This window comes from Charadrius vociferus, unplaced genomic scaffold (assembly GCF_000708025.1).
Source record: "Charadrius vociferus isolate BGI_N301 unplaced genomic scaffold, ASM70802v2 scaffold158, whole genome shotgun sequence".
NCBI lineage: Eukaryota > Metazoa > Chordata > Aves > Charadriiformes > Charadriidae > Charadrius > Charadrius vociferus.
The window spans coordinates 4,987,933-5,009,885 of record NW_009661372.1 but is presented as its reverse complement, the minus strand read 5'-3'; the positions used below and the strand labels follow the sequence as shown (position 1 = coordinate 5,009,885).

Sequence of the window (21,953 nt, the reverse complement as noted above, 5' to 3'; positions counted from 1 at the left end):
CAGGACTTTAGGAAAAAGTGTTTGCAATGATATCACTCCTTAGCGAGAGGTGGTTTGTGCTTTTGAGTGTGATCTTAAAAGGCACTCTATTAACAATTTTAGATGACAACTTTATTTAGCAAGAGGCAAGAACTAGTACTTTAGTAATCTTGTGCTAATCTCGTGCAATTTAACGCACCCATTTCGGGCAAATTACTTCACGCTAATATAAGCTTTATCACTTGAATGAAGTTACTCTTCCCTATATTTAGTATCTATCCATTTAAGAATACACACACTGTACCAAATACTGTGTTACAACAAAACATGCAACAGCAAATAGTCTCTATCATCAGGTGCCTAGAACATGTAATTTCATCATTTACAACTGTATTGGTGGGGAATACATCCATTATGCCAACTCTTGCAGTAACTCCCTGTATATTCAAGAAGATCCATTCAGACTAGTATTTTCCTTATACAATAGCTTCATGTTACCAGACGCACCACAGTCAGAAGTGTTAAGAGTAATTACATACACAAAGAGACAACTAAAGTGCAGAGCCTGTGGGATATATACTTTTTATTTACGTTACTGCAGAAAGATATTACTGAAAGATTTCTTCTGCATGAAGATAGATAAAATATTTCCATTAAGCTTCAGATGCTGCCCACTGCATTGCTTTTAAATAAAAATGCTTACTTTCTATACAGACACAGCAAAGTAGTCAGCAAACTTACAACACATTCCTTTAACATATCAAAATTTTTCCAAGGCAATATTCGCAAAATTATACCACAGCTCCCAGTAACATCAAGCTTCATAAAGGAGGTGGTAGGGAAACTTTATCCAGTTAATAGTTTAAGTGCTCTTCTTTTCTTCACCTAGTAAGTTCACTGTTGCTTTCTTGGCTGCAGGAAAATAAAAGCAAGTTTAATCTTAGAGGCCTACTAAGTGGCCTACTCAGTGTTCTTGAGCTGCATAAAAAAAATAATTTTCCTTTTAGGTCACAAAAGAAACACCACAAAAGAAAATCACAGCTTTTGCATACATATACACCCAGACATAGTGATAGAACTGATTGTATAAAGACTTTAAAAAATAAACCATAAACAAGGAGCAGCACAATAAACAGCACAGACTGACTTACAACCATTATGCCAATAAAATAGAGCTGCTCACAGTGTTAAGGACACACAGGTTTACAGCAAGAAATATACTACCAAGCTGATGGAATGGGGCTGGAATAACACTAATGTGTGTGTGTACATGTATGTGTGTGTGGTGCCTGGTTTCTTAAAAAATACATATATGTGGAAATCTTTATACATAAAAATATGAAAAAGAAAGAATAAGTGATGGAACGAGGACAGAAAAATCCCACGTACAACATGGACGAACATTATTTAAGATACCTGCCTAACCATAATGATTCAGGAAGGGTCATGCAGCAAAATTTCCAAGCATAGTTGACAAAGGTAGATCATTTAAATACCAACAGGAAAATTGCCTAAGTTATAAGTGGAAATGAGGCTACACGCATTGTTTGAGGAGAAAGGAGACTTAAGGTGCTTTGAAATAACTCATAAATATATTTCTTTTCAACTTAAATTTAAATAAACCTTTATCTTGGCTACTTAATACTTTTCCTTCTCTTATTCATAAAACTATCATCAGACATTTTAGAGTATGACGATCCACTACAGAATGCAAGGAAATAGAAGCAAAGATTAGCAACCTACAGGCTGGGGTAATATTTATTCTGGCCAAATAAAAACCTGAGTAATTTCTTTATGAGTGGGCTCAGAATCCTCTGATCTCCAGAGGAAGGAGAAGGTACAAAAATTTATAGATGGGAAAACTCTGTTTCATACAGTGTTGTTTATTGGATTTGCTTTACTACACAACTGGTACCCCTTCTACACTACCAGGTATTTGAGACACTATTTTAGGAGATACAAGAATACACCGAGACAGTAACTGTATTTATGGAAGATATCTTGTGAAGATGTTTGGACCTGCCTCTAGACAGAATGTTTATAGTGATATAAACTCTGGTGGGAAGACATACAAACTAATGAGCCATTTCTTCCACTCACACAGCTTGCACTCATTCTAGCATAACTCCACTCCTAGAATGTAAGATCCACTGCAACCCTTTTTTTTTGGCATCTTCATACAAATTTAACTTCTCCATTAGAATTTACGTAGTTGTCTTACGGTTCCCCCCCCCCCCCCCGCTCAAGGATGAATATTAACTGTAATACTAGAGTTGCCCATGGAAATTCCTCCTAGTTGATGTAATTAGTGAATGATCTTTTCCTCACCTTCTTTAGTGATGGTATCTGCAGTCTCTGCAGCCTTGTCTTTCAGGTCTTTAACAACACTGTCGAGCTGAGCTTCATGCTTCAGAAAGAAAGGCCGGATAATTCGATGATAGAGAAACTCTGCCCCATTAGAAGGACTTGGAGCCATGCACCACAACAGGAAGCCACACTACAAGGAACAAGACCATCTGCGTAAGTAGAAGAAACACGTAGGAGACAAGGTGTAGCATGCCTTCCTAACTCTCCCACAGACTTGAGCATATTTAAAACAGTACATCATCCCCTTCACTTTGTATGGTCACAGTCCAATAACTATACACTTAAGTATAGTTACATACAGTGAATCTTAATATAGGAACAATTTCATGGATACTGATAGGATAAAGGAAGAAGGGCTGTAGCAGTAAAGCTAATCTGGTAACAGGTGTATCAAGATTGCATGTACCTTTTTTTTTTTAAAAAAAAAAGGTATATATATATAGGACTATAAAACCTGACTGGACAAAACATTAGTCTCTCTGGCTACTTCTAAACTATGTGGCACAGCCCTGACTGAAGGTCTGGGTCCCTAAGTCACTTAAATCCAGCCAGAACACATCCCTGTCCTCTCTGCCTCCCTGCTTTGAAAACGCAGCTGGGCAACAAATGGGACTGTATGCATCCCAGAGCTAAAGTGACAAGGTGGAAAGATAGATCCAAGCTACCCATAAGGCACAGACAAGTGTAATGCTTTTGGATTGAACAGTTTAGGTATAGCTTTTATAGCACAATTTGCTCTCTGGTGGAAAAAAAAACCAAACAAACACACACCACAGTTTGTGGGGTAATATTTATCCATTTTGCAAAGGGGACTAGAAAGACAGCTATTATATGTATTATAAATATCTGTCTTTACTACTGAAGCACCTTTATTAGGCTTCAGTTCCACTGCCTTACACAATACAAAGATGGCTATGCAAAACAAGATCAAAACATTTAGTGGACAGGAAGTGTCGTAACTAAATTTGCTTGAGTTCTGAAAGTATATGTAAAAAGATTTTAGGAGATAAAACTGCCACAAAATTAAGCAAACTTTCTCAGTAACTGTACAGTCGTTCCAGACACAAATAGTACAATATTATTCCGTGACAAAAGCCTCCCCAGAAAATAAAGGCAGAACAGCTTTTCACAGACTACCGTTTCTTAAAACACAACACAAAATGACCCCAGCCTCAGCCAAAATGTGCCTTTTTTTATGTTTTTATGTTAGATATGATTAATGTTTGAGTATTTCCACACATTTTTGGGAGGAGAGGGAAAGATGAAGAAAACAAAACAACAGAAACTCAACTCTTCCTCCTGAAAAAAACCCCACCACACCATTAGCTAAGTTAGACACCAAAATCAAACTAATCATTTAAACCACGATAAAACCATAAGCAACTTAAAACTGCATTTAAATACAGTAGCACTTATTTAAATAGTTTAGATTTCAGAAGTTTTCCAGTTTTCACAGCAGTATCTACAGCAGCTGAAGAGATGTTTCAATGCATGTGCTACAGCTTCTGAAAGTCATTTAAAAAATATAAGCAGTGTTATTTATTCATGAGGTTTCCAGTACGCTCCACAGCACAAAAGCATTTCCTAGAAACTAGTTTGATCATAGTATCCTTTTAGAATTCCACTGTACCTAGCCAGACATTTCTGACTCCTCTCCTTCACTTCATACTTTTATTTCCCACTGTAAAACTGCAAATTATTTTTTTCTGGTATCACATAAGAAACTCCTAAATAACAATTTTACCATTACAAGGTGATTTAAGTCAAGAGAGCTTATTTTAAAAGAAAGGTTCTGATTTGTGTTTAACAAAAAAAAAAAAAAAAAAAAAAAAAAAAGAAAAAAAAACCCTTTTTAATTTGAAAAAAAAAAAAAAGAGAGAGACTAAAATCCCTTTTGAATTGTGAAAAACAAACAGTTTTCTTCAGGCAAGCCTTCCAAGTATTTCGGAATATCTCCCCTCTCCTCCTCAGATAAGGGATCTTGAGAGTGAACATTCAGTAGGTTCTGCTCTTCATACGTGTAAAATTTTGGCTTTGTCTTCACTGCAATGCACACCACAGTAAAACTGATGCCCCTGACGTACATCAGTTGAAGGAAACACCTAGTGTTTTTGGAGGAGATTGCTACTCCTTTTTTCTTCAAGGCCACTTCTCATTCACCTTGCTGTAGAGAAAATTGGTTATGACATATTTGGAGCTGGAGATGTGTCTTGACAGGCTGCCTCTCTGCAAAGGATCAGTGATTCCTGGGGATAACAACTGCCTTCTACAGAAGATTTTGCCAAACAAATTTACCATCCTTTCAGGTAAGCTTTTAAGCTTTCTTTTTTAAACTATTTGACTGTCATGTCAGAACAGAATGACTTGAAGGACTGTTTTCCCAGAAGACAAAGAAATTTTTTTCAAAGTAAAGCGTCCACCACTGAGACTGCCTACCAGGATCATTCCAGTGATTTAAAAGAAATAATTCAACATGCAATAAAATTTGGCACCGGTAAGTAGCAACAGACACAGTATCATTAAGCACTGTCAGAAAAAATAACAGCAAAAAGTGACGGAATACCAATTTTCAAAAGCTTCTATTATTTGGAACTTAATATAACAGAAAGAATAAATGGTACTATCTTATGTTGTTATCTTTCATTAAAAGCTGAGAAGTATATTGATTTTATTTCCTGTTAAAGAACACCTGGCCAATTCCTGATAGTTATTTCACTTGTCCCAATATACAAAGACATTATTTAGTTCTCCTTTGTTTCAGGAAATCCCTCAGCTGTAAGTCTAACTTCCTCTGAAATTAAAAGAAATTGAAATTTCCCTTTTCTTGCCTCAGAACAAAATTAGTCATTTTGATTTTACAGCCTTGTCACAGTCTAGTCAAGAAAAAAATCAAATCTTTTACAGTTATAGATCTGTTCTCAAATACCTATTACTTCTGAAATGTACTGAAACAGATGTTTATATACATTTTCTAGAGGACACATAGCAAAGCTGCAAATCTCAGTCTTTTCAAAGCTTGAGAATGTCAGACTGCTAACTGTGTTTACCTTTCCCTTGTCTCTCTTGAAACTAAACTAACAGACTATTAAAAATAAAAGGGTTTGCCAAATGGTCCAGGAAGCTCAGAGTGATAAAATTGTTACCTGGGGAAAAAAAAAAAAAAACAAAACACTATATTCTTTGTGACCCTCCAGACCAGCCAGAGGAGGGAACAGATCTGGAGTGACTTCGTTAGGCAGAGACCTGAGCTGGGTCTGCTCCATTTGGGATCTAGTGCTAGCAGCTGTTCTTGCCCTGGCAGGACAGAACTGAACACTGCTGGGTTTGCCACTACAGCAATTGAGAAACACAGCAAGCATGCCCATGGCCAGTTCCCAGCTTCTACAGACAAAAGACTAACAAAACCCAAGACATGCCTCATATGACCGCAAATATGAACACACTCCTAATAGACAGCTACAGTCTTTAAAACAAGGCATTTGTTTTAACAGAAGTGAAGTAGTTCTTTATCAATATCAAAATCAATAATTAATTGCATGGGGTGCATGGTGGAAGGGAGGGGATCTCTGTCTTGAAGCAAAGTGAGACCGCCACATTTGGCACAATGACAACTCCTCCTGACTCATTTGACCAAGTGCCTTGTAGCAGCAGTTTGCATAACGCACCCAGTGTGACGTGTCTGCCAGTATTCTAATATTTCAAGACAGAACTGTTTGTAGCATCAGGACTCTCCTCTCCTTCCCACCACTGAGAATACTCCTAGGATGATAACCTCTGCTACTTTCACTGGCTACAGTATTTTAGCACCTGAATGCCAAAGAAATCTTCAAATAACTGACAGAAGTATTGAAAAACAGACCACATACACGTGAAATCATGAGTTGCATGCATGTCCTGTGCTTCAGAGAAAAAGAGCAGATAAATAAAAAGTAGGCATTACAAGAAAAACACAAAACCTAAGAAATCTTGAAACAGTTTTCAAGTGGAGAATAAACGTATATGCAAATTTCATAACATATTCAAAGGGGTTCCTGAACATGCCTTTCTCCCACCTATAAAAATTCCTAGGGTGCCAAAAACTATGCGGTGACAGAGCTTGGGCTCTGGAATTAGGCGAATATGGGAGAAGCTATGATCTGTATCTCCACCCTGCACATCAAGATATGTAGAAATACTGAGAAATACAACTCAGTCTGGAGTGCAAGATACAAGTTGTATCAAAAAAATGTGACTATGTAAATTTAGCATATTTGGAAAATGAAAGTGAGCTTGAAATTTGCATGAATGACATATCTGGGCTACTATTTCATAACATAAAAGAGACACGGACACATCATAAACTACACTACAATATATTTTAGTCATGGATGGAATGAAAGTTGGAAGCTGCCTGTTTCCTCCATGGAGTAACTTCCACCCTCCTACCCAGTCAGCAATGCTTTCTGATTCTCAGCCAACCCTGTCTGTCTGCATCTGTATCACAAAAGTAAACCTCTTCTACTACCCACTACTAAGAGTAAATACTTCTATGTGCCTTCAGTATCTATCGCAGAAAGCTGTGCATTTACCACAATTGCTTCCTTATGTTTGCTTTTGCTGAACCAAGAAAAGTACCTTTCTGTTGATACCACCACTACAGGTAAATGTGGCACTTCTGATACAGCATTATCAGAGCCATCTGTGATTGGTCTTTATTTGCTAGGTCAACCTGAATTGCAATCGCATGCTCTTCAGGAAGAGTGCTGTGCTGGCATGAAGAAATCATTGCCACATCTTTTACCACCAAGAAGTTAGAAAAGAAGCTCCAAAAATACACTGTATGAATTCAGAACTGCGAGCACACATCCCTGTGGACAATGGGTAAAATCATAATCCTGCTAAACTGTAAGGTGAAGTTGGGGATGTGAAATAACTGCGTTAAGTGGTTAAGAACAGATTCTTCCAGTGCCATACGCAATTCTTTTGGATCCCATTCAGATCAGATGAACTTGCACTTTGATCGCTATATGGCTTGTTTTTAATATATTGAAACAGCAAAACTATCACATATGTGTTACCCATGCTAAACTTCCGAATTAGCAGATTCTTCCTAAAAACTCTGCAAAACCATTAAGCTTAAAATGGAAAACATATTTTTGTTTTTCATTAAGGGAAAAAAATAAGTGTGTGGGGGAGAAAATTAACTTTGTGGGACAGGCCAGTATTTTTTTAGTTTGAAGCAGTAGTTTAAATATGTGCTTTTTCTTAGGGAGCTATGGAAGTGTCCAAATGATTACACAGCTGATGCCTGCTGAAAATTCAAAAGGAACAATGCAGAAGTGTAACTGAGCTGTCCAAGTCTCTTTTTGTCTCTAAAATTCAGCATTTCCTGGAAAAAGCATTTGGCAATATCAGACTTTACCAAATTTTAAATGACCCCACCACGACGGCTGGCAAGCAAATAAAGAACTTTGGTGGGGCTAAACCAGGCTAACAGAGGAAAAGAGAAGGAATAGAACAGTCCATTGAAAAAGAAAATAGGCAACAGTTCTTTAAGCTAAACAACAGGCTCTCCAGCAAGCTAGAATATCTTCTACCCCACAGCAGCCATGGTAATTGGCTATGTCCTAGAATAATTTAACATGTTGAAGCTGATTGACAATACATCACATCTTAGTTGACAAACAAAGTTTGGAACACAATAAGCAAACTGTTGTTGGTAGTCAAACCACACTAACAAATGCACAATAGCAAGAAGCTCCTCTGATACCTGCCTTTTCCTTTCAGGAAAGCAGGCTTAATTAAAAATGAAGCCTGTATGATTCAAACTGTTCTTATGTTGCAACTGCCTTCTTTGCTCCCAACAGCACATATGCTAATACTTCCTTTTGCTGCCTTTGTGATTTTACTCTGCACCTTCACTAATGCACTTAAAGCAAACATAGAGCCACTCTGTAGGGTTTACCATGTGCTGTCATTTTGCCCAAATTTACCTAAACGTCAAGACAAAGAACTGTCTTTCCATGGTACAGCTACACCACCTCTTTTTTCCTAAAACATGGCAGACCTTTCGCTGCCACCCATCCCAACTTCCCCTCTTGCCTCACAAAACCATCAGCTGTAAACAGATCACTTTCATAGTGCTAAATTACATGTAACCAGTATCTAAAAATAAGGTGTGACCCAGTAATGATTTCAAGGCAATCTGCTGTCTTCTATCCATTCTTGAAGACATTAAATCAGTTATATCAAAGGTCTCATTTTAGGAGAGGGGTTACATGAACTGACATACCTTTAGCATATAGTAGAAAGGGAACCAGGACAGAAATATATCAGAGAAGAATTCCACTATGCTGAAAACGCCATACACAACCCAGTAAGTCAGCCACTGCGTGTCGTCATCCTTGTTGGGACTTTCAATAGCCTTGATTCTGCAAAGAAAACAAAACAAGTAAGCAGATCAGTAGCATCAGTCTCATCTACAACGGTGAAGTTTTTATTACTCAGATTTGCTGTTACATGCGAATCCTCATCATTTAATTACTCTATAAACTCTACAGAAGGGAACTAAGCTGTACCTATCATACAATGCGCCCACGATCTCTGAACAGCAAAGCTTCTCCCTATTTGTCAGACTTCAAAAAGAAAAGACACTCAAGCTATTTATAGCTCTTTGATTATGGAAAAAAAAAAAAAAAAGGCAAACAAAACCCACAAGCATCCTGACCTTGTTCATGAGACGGGGAAGAGATGGGATTATCTTTGGCCAGTTCCAGTTCTGGATACATTGTGGTAATCCTGACCTGAAGACTATTGTAGCATCAGTGATCCATATAACAACCTTAGTGAGCCCAGGCCTGTGCTGCACATACAGACTGGCTTTCAGGCCTGCACTGTGCTGCACAAACTCCCTGGCCACAGGACAATCTCGGTCAACTCCCTGAAACACAGGATCCCACAGGCAGCTCCTGCTGTGTACCAGTGATTACACCACCTTCGTGCCCTTGTCTTTATCTAACAAAGATCTCCCTCTTTGACAGCAGGAACAATAAATAAGAGTTGTTGTCTTGCAAGACAAATCCTACAATAGCTTAAATCATCAAAACGGGGTAACCTTGTCTACAGATGGGGTTTGCACAGCGTGCTGCGTGCAGACTGCAGGCCCACTCAGTGCTGCACAGCTTGGGGTTCCCAGCATCTACAGGGATATAACATTGTCTATACTGTTCACTGTCTCCTTAGAGTGTAAGCTTTAATAAATAGCATTTTAAGTACAGCTTTACAAAATTCGAATGCCTTTCTTACTGCGATCGTAAGAGACCAACACCTCCTAGTATAAACAGAATCTAGATAAAAATTTTAAATCTAATTCAGGACTTTGAAGTGAATCTCAAATATCTTTACTCATAACGTACATGCAGTAGATTCCTCTTTGAGAAGGTAAGCCATAAGATTTGCTCTAACTACTAACAAGCACTTGGTCTACGGAAGCAGAGGAGATCCAGTATCCCCCATGCTGTACAGTGAGGACTGCATGTCTGCATCGCCAATTATTTTGCTCTGTAAATCCATTGCTACAGGACTTGCAAATACTGATGTAGACTATGGTATTAAAAATAGGGTGGAGCAACCTCTAATAAAGTCTCGGTCTTCCTGCATAATGACCAACTTGGTTTTTGTTCTCCAACTGCTAGAATAATGCAGTTCAAGTTTATTCAGTTCTGAAAACAGGAAGTTGAAAGAAAGATTCACATGTGCTTCCTTCAGTAGAAGCAACGAATTCAAGACTCTGGACTCACTAAATTCCAGATTAGCACTGTAAGAAGTTTTAGAAGTAAATGCTAGCACCTGTAAGCCTGATAATGTGAAGCTTAAGAGTATTAAAAAGCATTTGTCCTCTCCACTCATGCCGTAGGATTAAAATCTGTAGACTCAGTTTAATGAATTTAGTTTTAATTCTTTTATAACTCATTCCCTTAGTATCAGCTATATTGTTGCTGAAGCAGCAACTGTAGGATATATCAAAGGTGCAAAGTTTTCTTTTATTCCATAACAAAGTTTGAGAGTTAAGGAGGTTTACAAAACAGAAACCAGCTAGATGGCAGGCTGTGAGTACATTTCCTGGTTTGTGAACTGAGAAACCCTGCGGACTCTGTCACTTCCTAGTTCTGTAAACAAAGAAAAAAAAAAAAAGAAAAAACCAATCATGACATGCTTTAAGTTTTAGCAAAAGCACTGCGAAACCCATCACACGCAGAGAGAATTGGTGTGGCTACTGGATCGAATTACTTTGAAACACAATACTAGAATCTGATACTTCATTTATGCGTTATTTCCATTAGGGTTTGTGGCTGGCCAGCAGGGTCCTGCAACGGGAAGAACAGCCCTTGCCATACTCCATCATGCACAATAAGGCACCGTTACTGAGGTACAGCATCAGCACAACTAGAAGAACAGGTTTTTCACAGGTCTGCTTACTGCTGATCCTAAAAACACAGCATTAGACAACAGTAGTGCAGGCAGTCTGCTCTAAGGCAGTGCCAACTTCAGCTGCTCCTGCCCTCTGACTGTAAACCGCATTTTTTCTATGCCCCCACCTCTCAGGTATTCTAATACTGCCAGGTGAGGGCGCCCGACAAAAAAAAAAAAAGAAAAAAACCAAAAACCAACACAGAAGGTAAGGGAGAGGGCTACTGATCTATTTCTAATGTGTGAAACTGTACTTCTGGACAGAAAGCAAAGGCAGAAGTGACTAGTAGGGAAGTTAGAGTGGTGTTTGATAAATGGAGGAGACAAAGAAAGTAATGGCGAAGTTTCTCAGTGTCAAGGAAAACTTGCTGCAGGGGTTCACCATGTGAATTTCTCTGGTTCTCCTGACAACATTAGAGGCATACAGGGGAAGGCTTATTTTACCACAATAAGCATGCTAGTTTGTTATTTGTGAGAGAACGCTTTGCAGTGAAACCACTAACAGTCTTGCTGTTTTCCAGTCACTGCCTGAAGCCATCCATGGATTTAAGGAAGAACTGTTTACTTTTTGTTAACATTATTAAATTCATCTTAGTAAGCATGAAAATCAGTTTTCATAAAAAAGCTTAGATTCTCTGATTTTGTAGCAAAGGGCAGATGGCGTATCACTGTGTTAATGAAGCATGCTCTATTGTCTTCTCTCCTGTAAAAATAGATGGCCTTTGAGAGTTCCTAAATGCAGTGCCATGGTTGTGCTCCCCCTTGAACGTTCACCATCTGCTGCTGTAGTTCCCTAAGGTGATGCCTTGAAGGGAATACATGAACAAGACACTTTTGTGGTCAGTCAGTCACAAGCGGCAGTACTACAAGTAGTCAAAAACCCACCTGATTTAACTAGCTGACACGCAGCGTTAAATCCACATGTGGTGTTTTCCTGCACACTGCAGGAAACAGCATATTTCCCCTCTTCTAATGGTCTCATCTAGGTAGGTGCCACGGGACAAGCTCAGCTGGCAGACCCCTAACACATCTGCTAAGGTAACAGCTCTGAGGAAGGGCAAAACTGCATCTGCTTGCAACAACTCCAGTCCCAATCCCATTTAGTGGGAGGGAAGGAAGGAAAAAGCAGGATAGAGCAGGGCCATCAGTGAATGAAAGTTTTAACTGAAGACAAGGAAAGGCAAGTATTTTATAAATATTCTGCTTCTGAATGGGAAGTATGTTCCTCAGCTGAGACTGCCAGTGGAAACCCAGTCTAACATGCCCCTGTTATAGGAAAAGGCAAAAGTTATCATCTCCATTCTTTGCTACTTACACATTACTTCAACAGTCAGTCACAGAAATACTCCTTATCCAAGAACAAGTACAGTAAGTTACGTAGAGTATCTGAACGGATAGGTTTTTTATTCATTTACAACTATAATGCTTTCAACATGAGAATCCCACCCCAATTAGACTCATTCTTTTAAGTTACTCTGTAAGTTATCAGGCATTATCCTGGTGTAATGCTCTGCATAATTAACCTTCGGAGATGTATCATACACATTGCTTTCAGCCAAGAACATCTTATTCTTCTCCATTTTAAATCATGAATCAATCAGTGTGATATTCAAAATGCAATCTCCGTCAGTAAGTGAAAAGATATAGATCAAGAGGCACTGACAGTACAGCCAATTTTACGACAGCCTTCTTGTAACAGTTATTTGTAAGATGCAAGAGCAAATAAGACAGTATCATTGGCACATAACATTAACAAAGGAGCATCCAAAGCCTATAGTTTCAAATATAAAAAGCAGAGAGATACTGTCAGTTTCTTTAAAGTTTTTTCCAATAGTGATTTGACTAAATTCCATGTTAGTTATGTGTATTAATTACACATCACAAAGGATTTTATATGGCGGTTATACACCGTGGGAAAATAAGGGAAAATCCATGAGGAGGACTGCAAACACGCTCAAGTGACCTGCAGCTGCGGTGTTAACATATCACACTAATCACTGTTTAGTCTTGTGTGCTTGATAACTAGAACATCTGTGCTTAAATAACATAGGCCTGTGATAGACTCCGAGGCACACTACCACACATGCTTGAGATTCCTGCCCTGCTGTCAGAAAGATCACAGCCCAGTGGGAAACTATGCCTGCTTGAATCCCTGATATACAGGCAAGAACAGCAGGTTCATAACACTCTCTAGCAAGGACTGAGCTCTGCAGAGCCTGTGTTCCCACCTGTGTGCCTCTGCCTGGGTCCTGCTTCGGACATACCCCAGGTCGTGAGATATCAAGATTAAATTTACTCTTTGCACTTCATCCGTGGTTTTATGGTTGTTCCTGCAGCCTGCCAGTGTCGGCACACAGACCTGTAGAGGTCTTTAAATAAAGCCTCAAACATCTATTTACAGCAGTTCTACACATTGGAGGTAAGAGCAGTCACTTAGGAACAGCTTCCAGTAGACTGGATGGTAAACACCACAGCTCAGTTATTTTAAGAACAGATGCCTGTCAGCAGTGAAAATGGCCTGCCATGGGCCAGCACTGCAACTTGTGCTGACAGATGGTGAGCCAAGTAAAAACTTCATTTTTAGCCATACCTGCTCCCCGATAACCCCCCTAGTTGATGATACCAACAGGGAAGAGCAGAGGCTGCAATGCTCTCCAGTAGCCCAGGGTTCATATCAGCTATGTAGCTATAGTATCAGAGTACTGGCTCAATTTTGATTGTGTGCATCCTAGAATCAGTCAAATTGAACTCTAGATCATGTGTGGTTACTTTATCCTGTGACTTGATAGTCACAGGTCTAATTTTATTCAGTTGCCAAGTTAAGTTCTTTCACTTAAAGCATCTGACTCATTTCGACAAAAAAAAAAAAAAAACAAACAACCCAACAGGTCTTTTCCAATAAAAGACTGTTACACACTCCTGAATGAGCTCTGGCATTAACAAATCATTGTTAGAGTTAATTCACACATAGAGTACTCACAAAATGAGCATGTTATAAGTACACCAGGTATGAGTTTGGGGTGGTGTAGGTTTTTTTTTTTTCTCTCCAATCTGAGTCTAGATGTGGAAGCCAGAAACAAAGAAATGCCAAATTAAAATTTGCTCTAGTCTCATGTGACGTGATCACTCAAATCCCTGCAACGTGCAAGGTGCACCTGATAATTCTTGTATAAATAAAGTTACAAGTTTAAGACAAAAGATTAGCCTCCGTTAAGCTCAGTGCTCATGTTGTAGTCAGGGAACACTGGACCATTTTGTGCTTCCTGCCTTCAGTTTTCTAATCAGTGCTATGCTAAATGATTTGGCAGGCATATTTGTGACCCTCTTACCCAAGTGTAACTTTTTTTTTTCCCCTCCCCGTTTAACTTAAAAAGCCCTGAAACTACCTATACTTCTGGACTTCATATGTACTAGTCTGCAGGTTGTGGTGATTAAAAAATAATTTACTTCTAGCTATCTATCCAGATACACCGTGGGATCAACACTCCACTGCACCGCAGACTTCCTCAGTTTGGTGCCTCCCTGTTATTGTTGTTTCAGACTCACCTTGGCAAGCTGCCTCCTCGCATCATTTCAGTGAAACAAGTACCTGAATATTAGTATTTGCTTTATTGTTTTGTCTCCTACGCTTTCACCCATCAGTTAAAAGCCTACTGTCTTCCATCTTTCTTCTTCCTTACTGACCCCAATAGCAGAGTTGTACACTGGCAGATATGGAAAACATCCTCCTGCCAAATGCACTTACACAATTGCTGCAGTGTAACTTGATCATCTCCCCTCTCACGAAATTTTGTGTATCCAGAAGATGGCAGGAGACAAGTTCATGAGGATAGCAAGGGGGGCTCACTGTCCATGCAGGGACAGATATTATTAGAAGCCAACAACAAACAACATGACAGTACTAGAAAGGATTCTACCTTGGTTTCTTCAAACGAAGCAGAGGCTGAGGCAACAAAAGGAGCACGTGCCATTTTGCCCAACAGTGAAGCAAGTTCTACAGACTACATGTTAACTCAGCACAAAGCTAGATTCCTGCAAAAAAAGCAGCAATCCTCTCATTTCATTGCCCTCTGCTCATTCTTGGCACGCCCTCTTCCGGAACAAGTATAAGTAGGGCCACATGATGAGTCAGTCAGTTCCCCAGTTCTGACTCAGGTTGAAACCAGCTTCCCCCAAACACACACCCACACACATGCAGGCTTTTTCTGCGGGGATTAACATGCGTCACTGCCTCAGTCCAGCCTGCCAAACCATTTGGTTACTGCTTGTTCTGCCACACAGGCTGGGCAATGCAGGTGATGCTGTGCAGCAGAAGCTCCAGTGGGCTTCAGGTCTCCACTCCTGGAGAAGCTGTCCACGCATTCTCTCTGGAAAGGGGATTTTGTCCACTTCCACCCTTAAGATAGGTAAAGAAATTCACTGCAGCCTTCAGCGGGGCACACCTGCATACACATGCAATCTCAGGCTAAGCTTTACCAGCTTCGTTGTTGGCTGTACTTGTCCACGTTAACAGTTAGACCAGTACTGCTACGCTGCCTGCTAGAGTCTAAAAAGCGCTGTTCTGGAGATGTCTAATCCCAGCTTATATTACCAAAGTCTTTCAGGTTGTCTTTCCTGAAGGTGTTGACAAGAAAGAGAAGTGGCATGCAGCAAGGGAGCTTCAGAAACAGCCACAGTTTACCTGCATAGCACAGACATGCCACATCCCACCAGAGGAAGCCACTCGCTAAGGATCCACAACACAACGCTCTGCTTGCCAACAGCCAATTTTGTCAGAGGGGAAAAAACATTTCACATGCTTTGGTTGCTTCTCCACAGCTGTTAGTGTTTAGTGTGCAGGCACAGAGAGCAAACAGTACTGTTGTGACCAAATGGAGAAGAACTGGGCTGCTGCTACACGCTTACAACAATACAGAAAGAATAAAAGTTACATTTTCCCCATCAACCTATGCTGCACTGTGGAAACTATATTTCAAGTGTAATTTTGTTACAGGTCTACTACTGTAATTCAGTTCCGTTTACTGCAATATTAGCAAAAGAATTGTAGTATGGCCTTAATTTATACACATGTACAGTAAAGCATGAAATCACAGCACAACGTTTTCGGACTTGTCTCAGTTGGTAAAATGCTGCTGGTTTGAGGTAATCACTGTGTAAGGAGCTTTTGAATGAGAAACAAAAATCCTACAGTTTTGAATGTAATTAAAATATGACTCATCAGGGAGCAGGAAAAAGATCTGAGTCTTAGGCTGAGGACTAACTTCTGGGTTAAGGCTGGTTTGCAGAGACCTGAAGAATGTCCTTTATAAGTACAGTGCTAGTTACTAAGATGTGTAGCAACAAAATTTTGTAATTTTTGTTTTTAAAAAAATTTTAAGTTTTATCTAGTGTTCACAGACCCTCACGTGAAAGTTTGCATTTCTTTTCCCAACAGCTGAAGACAGCCTCATTATCCTCATCTAAACATCGCGTACCTTGCTCATTGTGTGCACAGTGACAAGTAGGCTTCCTTCCTTTTGGGATAGCAAGATGTTGCCAGCTCTCCTGTGTCAGGTAACTCTTATAGCTGTGAGAAAGTCTTTTAAAATGTAACTAGAGTACGTCAACACAACAAAACAAACGGGGAAACAAGAAAAGCAACTAACAGTAATCCACATTTTTTTTTCATCTCACTTTTTGACTCCAGCTCACTTCTTCAGCATTTAGGATTGGCAATGCTTCACATTAAATGTGAGAAGCATTGCCACTCACAAGGAAAAAGGGTAGTTTAAACATAATATTCCAGTAAACCCCACTGATCTAACTATTTCTGTAACATCTGTAGGCCTGTATTAACCAAGTCACTAGAAGTCAATACAGTAAGAGAGGAGTGCATGCAAGGTTGCAGTACTGCAGCGTATCTTGACCAAGAAGGTCTGGCAAGACGCCTTCATTTATGCCTCAAACATATCCGCAGTCCCTAAAAATAGTATCTACATCAATTATAAACTGGAAATCTTTCAATGAGTTTAACTCAGATTGTGGACCCATCTGTATAACAGAGACCTTCATTTTTTTAAACTAAATTTAACATATGTAAGATGAATTCAAATTTTCCTACAGTTAAAATATTAGACTCCCTCATGCATCTAACCACTTGCTATCTTTTCTATCTTGCAGAACGTCTTTTCTGCTAGAAAGGAAAGCACATCATTTGTCCAACCAGCAGATAAGACGGCTTTCATTTTAAACATGGCACTCTAAAACCTAAGAGACAAAAAGCAAGTATGTTTGAAGAAACCGATTTGGCAGAACATATACAAAAAAGTCAAAATACACTTTTTAGTATCTGAAGCCCCATGAAAAGATTATCAGCTGGAAGAGGAAACAGACTAAGTGCAGAGAGATTTGGAAACTTTCTCCTTATATTTGTACTGACCGTTGTGAATCTGAGCATTGTGAATACTCAGCATTGGTGAACATGGTGAACATGGTGAACATCAGCTTATCATGCAGCATTTTCCATGAAGGGAAAATGTAAGCATTCTCCTCAAAATTTGTTAAGAGAAAGCAAATTTGCTGCCCTAGCTCTTAACAAATATAGGCATGATTTTGCATTTTCTACACAACTGTGACCAAAGAACAGCACTGTTCCTGTTTTAGAGGTATGAAAGAGGCAAAGCAGCGAGGAGACGGGCTCAGGACATCATAACAATATCCAAATTAAGACTTGAATTGTGTGTTTGTACCTCACTACAATCAACCTAGATTGTTTCCTGTTTGTAAAATGCCACGAGCAGCACTTACATAGTAAAAACAGCTGAAGTTAACAGCATAAAATTAGCCAAAGCAGAGAGAGGCACTATATTGCTTTTCTCCCTTGAAGACATCAGTAATAAGTCCAGACATTTTAGCGCCCAAAGCTATTTTCATCTTTGCAATTTTGAAAACGAACATAACAGCACTCTGAAATTTCCAATCCTTTGCACGCACTTCTTAGTCATCAAAGGCTCCCTTCCTGCTTGCACTCTGATTTTTTTCAGGCAGTTAACCACCACTGGCTATGGGTGGAGCTACATTTAAACAGGCTAGCTCTGGAAAGTTTAGAGAAGCAGTGAAAATACTGGCAATGTCATTTATATACTGCCAATACTCACTTCTTCCATCTGCTAGTCTGAATATTGCCTTGTGCAGTTAAAGCTCACAAGCTCACTGGAAGTATAAGAAGTCACTTCTATCATCTATGGTAAATTTCAATGTTGGTCTACTGCAAACACAAAAACCTGTAAACAAATGTTAGATTTCAACTTAATTATTCTATTTCATCACATAGCACTTAACAGAATTTTAGGGAATAAGACTAGGGTTTTATGACAAACTTTAATCCAGATTGTCTGACTTACTGGGAAACAGACAGATAATGTTTGCTTTGAAAACTACTGCTTAATTTAGCCCATGTTAAGAGCCTCAGGTGGGTCCTTGCTGGTGACAAAGCATAGAAGACTTGGGTTTTTGAGAGGATTTCGTATCGCAAGAGAAGAAACTCCTCCATGTATAAAACCGCTGAAGACTTACACAAAGCAAAGCTGAAGGTGAAGATGAACAAGGGGGAAGGAGAAGGGAAAACAGCTATGCCGGCCTGAAATTGTAATAGACGTTAACCAGGGAGGTGCCCCCTCCCCTCATTTTGGCTTTGACCCTTGGCTGAAGCCAGGACTGCTGTGACGTGAACGCTGGCAGCAGCACAGCTGCAGCTGTACCACTTCACGCCTATGGCCAGACAGACCCCATCTGCCAGGTCTAACCCAGCAGCTACAGCCTCCAGCGCTTCTCCACTGAAATTCGCACCTGCTGCACAGCACACGCTGACAATGAGCACAGAGAGTGATGTAAAGGAAAGAAAATGAACTACAGAGTTATACAAGGCCTGACAGGCAGGTACCTGCACATCCGTAAAACTCTCCTGGTTTCACGTGTTGAACAGACTGAAATCTGAGCTGAGCATCCTTCTCTGGGTTTGGTGGTTTTTTTTTCCAATAGATTTTCTTTCAGGCAAGCACAGAGATGAACCATAACTACTGTGACCAAGGTAACCCAGAACTAAAACTCCAATAAAACACATCTGGAACATGCCTAATGGGTCGCTCACCTGGTAGCCTGTTTGCCATTTTAAATAACTGTAAAGTGAGGGGGTGATCTCCCTTGCAGAACACAGGCATCTGTCCCACTCCCTCACGAATGTCTTTTCTGCTGAACAGAAGCCTGACCCAGTACTTTGTTGTTTTTCACTTTAAACAATTCAGTCACTGACAACGCAGAAATGATACACTGATCTACCTCACAACAAAAGAAAGTAAGTTAACCAGGGAAAAGTAATCTGCTTTTTCTCTTTCAGAACCTGAGACATTTCAGGCTTGGATCCATTGTCGAAACACCCGTGTAAACATCAAACCAACACACTGCACAATACCTTCCCTTTACGGCTCCTGACCCCTTCCAGAAGCCAGCTTCTACAGCAAAAAACATTTGAGGGCGTTCGCAGCTGATGAAAAGAGCTGAAAACTGTTTTCTGCCCAATGCTAAGAAGCAAATCTCACTATTGTTAATTCATGTAGCAGGGTCTTCAGCTGTCTTTTCAAAGGGGACAGACCAAACAGCCAGGAATAAACAAACCATGCTGGTTAGAGTTCTTTATGCTTTATCAGCATGGGGGACAGCGCTTGGCAGCACCCTGGCTGCCGTACAGGATCCAGAGCAGCAAAAATGAAAGCAGAAATCACTCTAGTAACTCAACTTTATCTTCTTGCAGCATTCGGATAGAGATCCTACAGTAGATATACAAAGCAGCATGGTAGCACCAAGACAAAACCAAACATGCATGGTGGAAAAAGGGTTATCACCAAAGAGGATTCTTGCCCTTTTTCATGGTCAGGCAGCCCATGCTTGATTCCAGACTGAAGGCCATCTCAGGAGATGACACAGATGTCCTGGTGTGCTGCTGTCACCCTGATCCCATAACACTGTACAGGCCAGCAAGCGCAATACTGCCTAAGTTCACACACCTCACATCCAAAAAAGGTGAAACTGAAGAGGACCATGAAATGTGTGCACTAGCACATGTCCTCCCACGTCTCCTCTGGACTCATGCTGCTGGCTCCACAGGCCTGCAGGAGGAGCAATGCATATGGGAAAACATTACGAAAACACTACGCACCAGCTCGGTACTTGGGAAGGAAGGAAAGGGGAGTGGATCCAGCCCACCAGTGCTGCCAGCACACTGCTTCATGAGCTGTAACCTGTCTGCAGGTTGCCACTGAAAGACACCGACATGCAGCACATCGCATGCGTGTTAAATTAGATTTTCACCCATAATTACAATTTCCTCCTAAAAACACTTCAGCATTAACAAGGCAGCTAAAGGGAAAACACGAACTGAGCATGAATTGGAAAAAAAAACAGAACTGATATTGCATTCATGTACATGTTATTCATAATTTTTTTTAAGTAAAATTTGTAGGACAATGGCATGTGCACTAATTACTATGAAAAAAAAAACCCCAACCCCAAAACACCTTACGGTACTAACATCTGGGAGGTAACTTTTCACATTAAGATATATTTAAAGCCATCTTCTAACATGAAAAAGGGTAGACACCCTACAAAAAGATTAAAAAAATAATAATTTTCCAGATTTGGAAAAAAAAAAGTTGGGAGAGAAAAACCCATTATTTGATTTGCTACTGTCTTGCCCCCACAGCTCTAAGAGCTTTTATTATCAATTTATACACCATAGTTGCATAACGGCAGATTTAAAATATAATCTGAAACCAATTTTAAAACAAATTTTAAAAGGATTTTAAGAGTAATTACGTAAGTTTAAAAGTGACCTAAGTCAGACAAAAAATATTACATAACCATAATTCCTCCACAACTATTTTAAGGTTTTGAAGCTTTGTAGGCTAGTATTTTCACTTTCGGATTTTGATGAAAAAAATATCTTTTAACTAATCATTTCACTAAGAATTGCCTTATAGAAAATAAACCCTAAGTTTCTCCAGAGTTTTTGGCCTATAATCTCCTAAATTAGTGCTCAGTGGAAACAGAGAAGAGTGTTGCTTAGTTTTAAGCATCACAACCATAAGGTGTTTCCAGGGAGTCTAAAACTAAGGCAATCTCCCACATCTCTGAAAAAACAATAGAGAACGAACTTATTTTGTATTGCCCAGGACCTAATTACAGAGAACATATTCTTACAACTTGCTGGCTGTATTTAAATAGTTACGTAAAAGGCAAGCACTGTGTTTCAACAATATAGCAGTATAGCTGGGAAGGACTTCCATTTTATGAACGTATTAGGCTACAAAGAAGGTTTTATTTAGTACACTTCTTAAGTCTTTTGGAACATACTCCACTGTCATCTTACCTAACAGGAAATCCATTTTGATCTAGCAACAATCTAATGCCCATGAAAGATGCCAGGTATTGCTAAAAACAAAACATCTAAGGAGGCTTTCCTTTGAAAAATGAATTACTTTTTAAGTCTTTTACACCCAAGAGGAGCTCCAGTGTCTTCCTTTCCACCTTCTCATCAGCTAGGTGGGTTTTGGAGTAAATAGGACTTCTTAATGCATCTCTGTCTCCAGCCCATCATGTTATTGAGCGCTTCGTATCAAACATATGCTGACACTGCACCACTGCCTTTCCGCATATCTGGGAGCGTCGTCAACTAAAAATATCAGTGTAAGTTTTAGCAAATACTGTTAACAACAGTGATTCTTCTCTCCCGTTACTTGCAGCAGGCGAGGCGCAGCGCTCCAGCTTCTCGCGCTAGCTGACAAAGCTGGGAACTTAAAAGCTGAAACGGAGCGCGCTGCAGGAACTGGTTTTTGAGCGTGGAAATTACCCAGCGTCTCCCATCTGTAATTCATTACGTAGCACCCGCCAGATGGAAGAAACCCCGCTCTTCGCCGAGCACCTTGCGCCCCTACGCGCTGGGGGGAAAGGGGTGGGCGGGAAAAACCCCAACACTTAGCAGCAGGGTCCTGGAACCCCACCGTGACAGGACACCAATGGTTTTGCCACTGTATTCTCCCCCCCCGCGGGTAACGCGAGGTACATATCGTGGTAAGAAGGGCGAAAGTCGCGACACTCACGAGACGTAGGCGGGGTAGCCGGAGCCG

At 40.0% G+C, this 21,953-nt stretch overlaps 1 protein-coding gene across 1 annotated transcript; it reads right to left on the bottom strand.

The window, feature by feature from the left end:
- Window positions 1–547: 547 nt before the first annotated feature.
- REEP5 (receptor accessory protein 5) lies at window positions 548–21,947 on the bottom strand. The gene is made up of 4 exons (XM_009893813.1): window positions 21,927–21,947; window positions 8,618–8,756; window positions 2,308–2,476; window positions 548–891 (listed from the first exon to the last, which is right to left on the bottom strand). Exons 2-4 carry the CDS (start codon window positions 8,624–8,626, stop codon window positions 842–844), a joined length of 228 nt encoding a protein of 75 aa, XP_009892115.1. The 5' UTR covers window positions 8,627–8,756; window positions 21,927–21,947; the 3' UTR covers window positions 548–841.
- Between the last annotated feature and the right edge of the window lie 6 nt (window positions 21,948–21,953).

Bases quoted from the DNA above. Each gene is read 5' to 3' on its own strand.
- REEP5 (XM_009893813.1), bottom strand. The intron at 892-2,307 runs GTGAGGAAAAGA...ATTTTCCTGCAG, and splicing joins AGATACCATCACTAAAGAAG to CCAAGAAAGCAACAGTGAAC.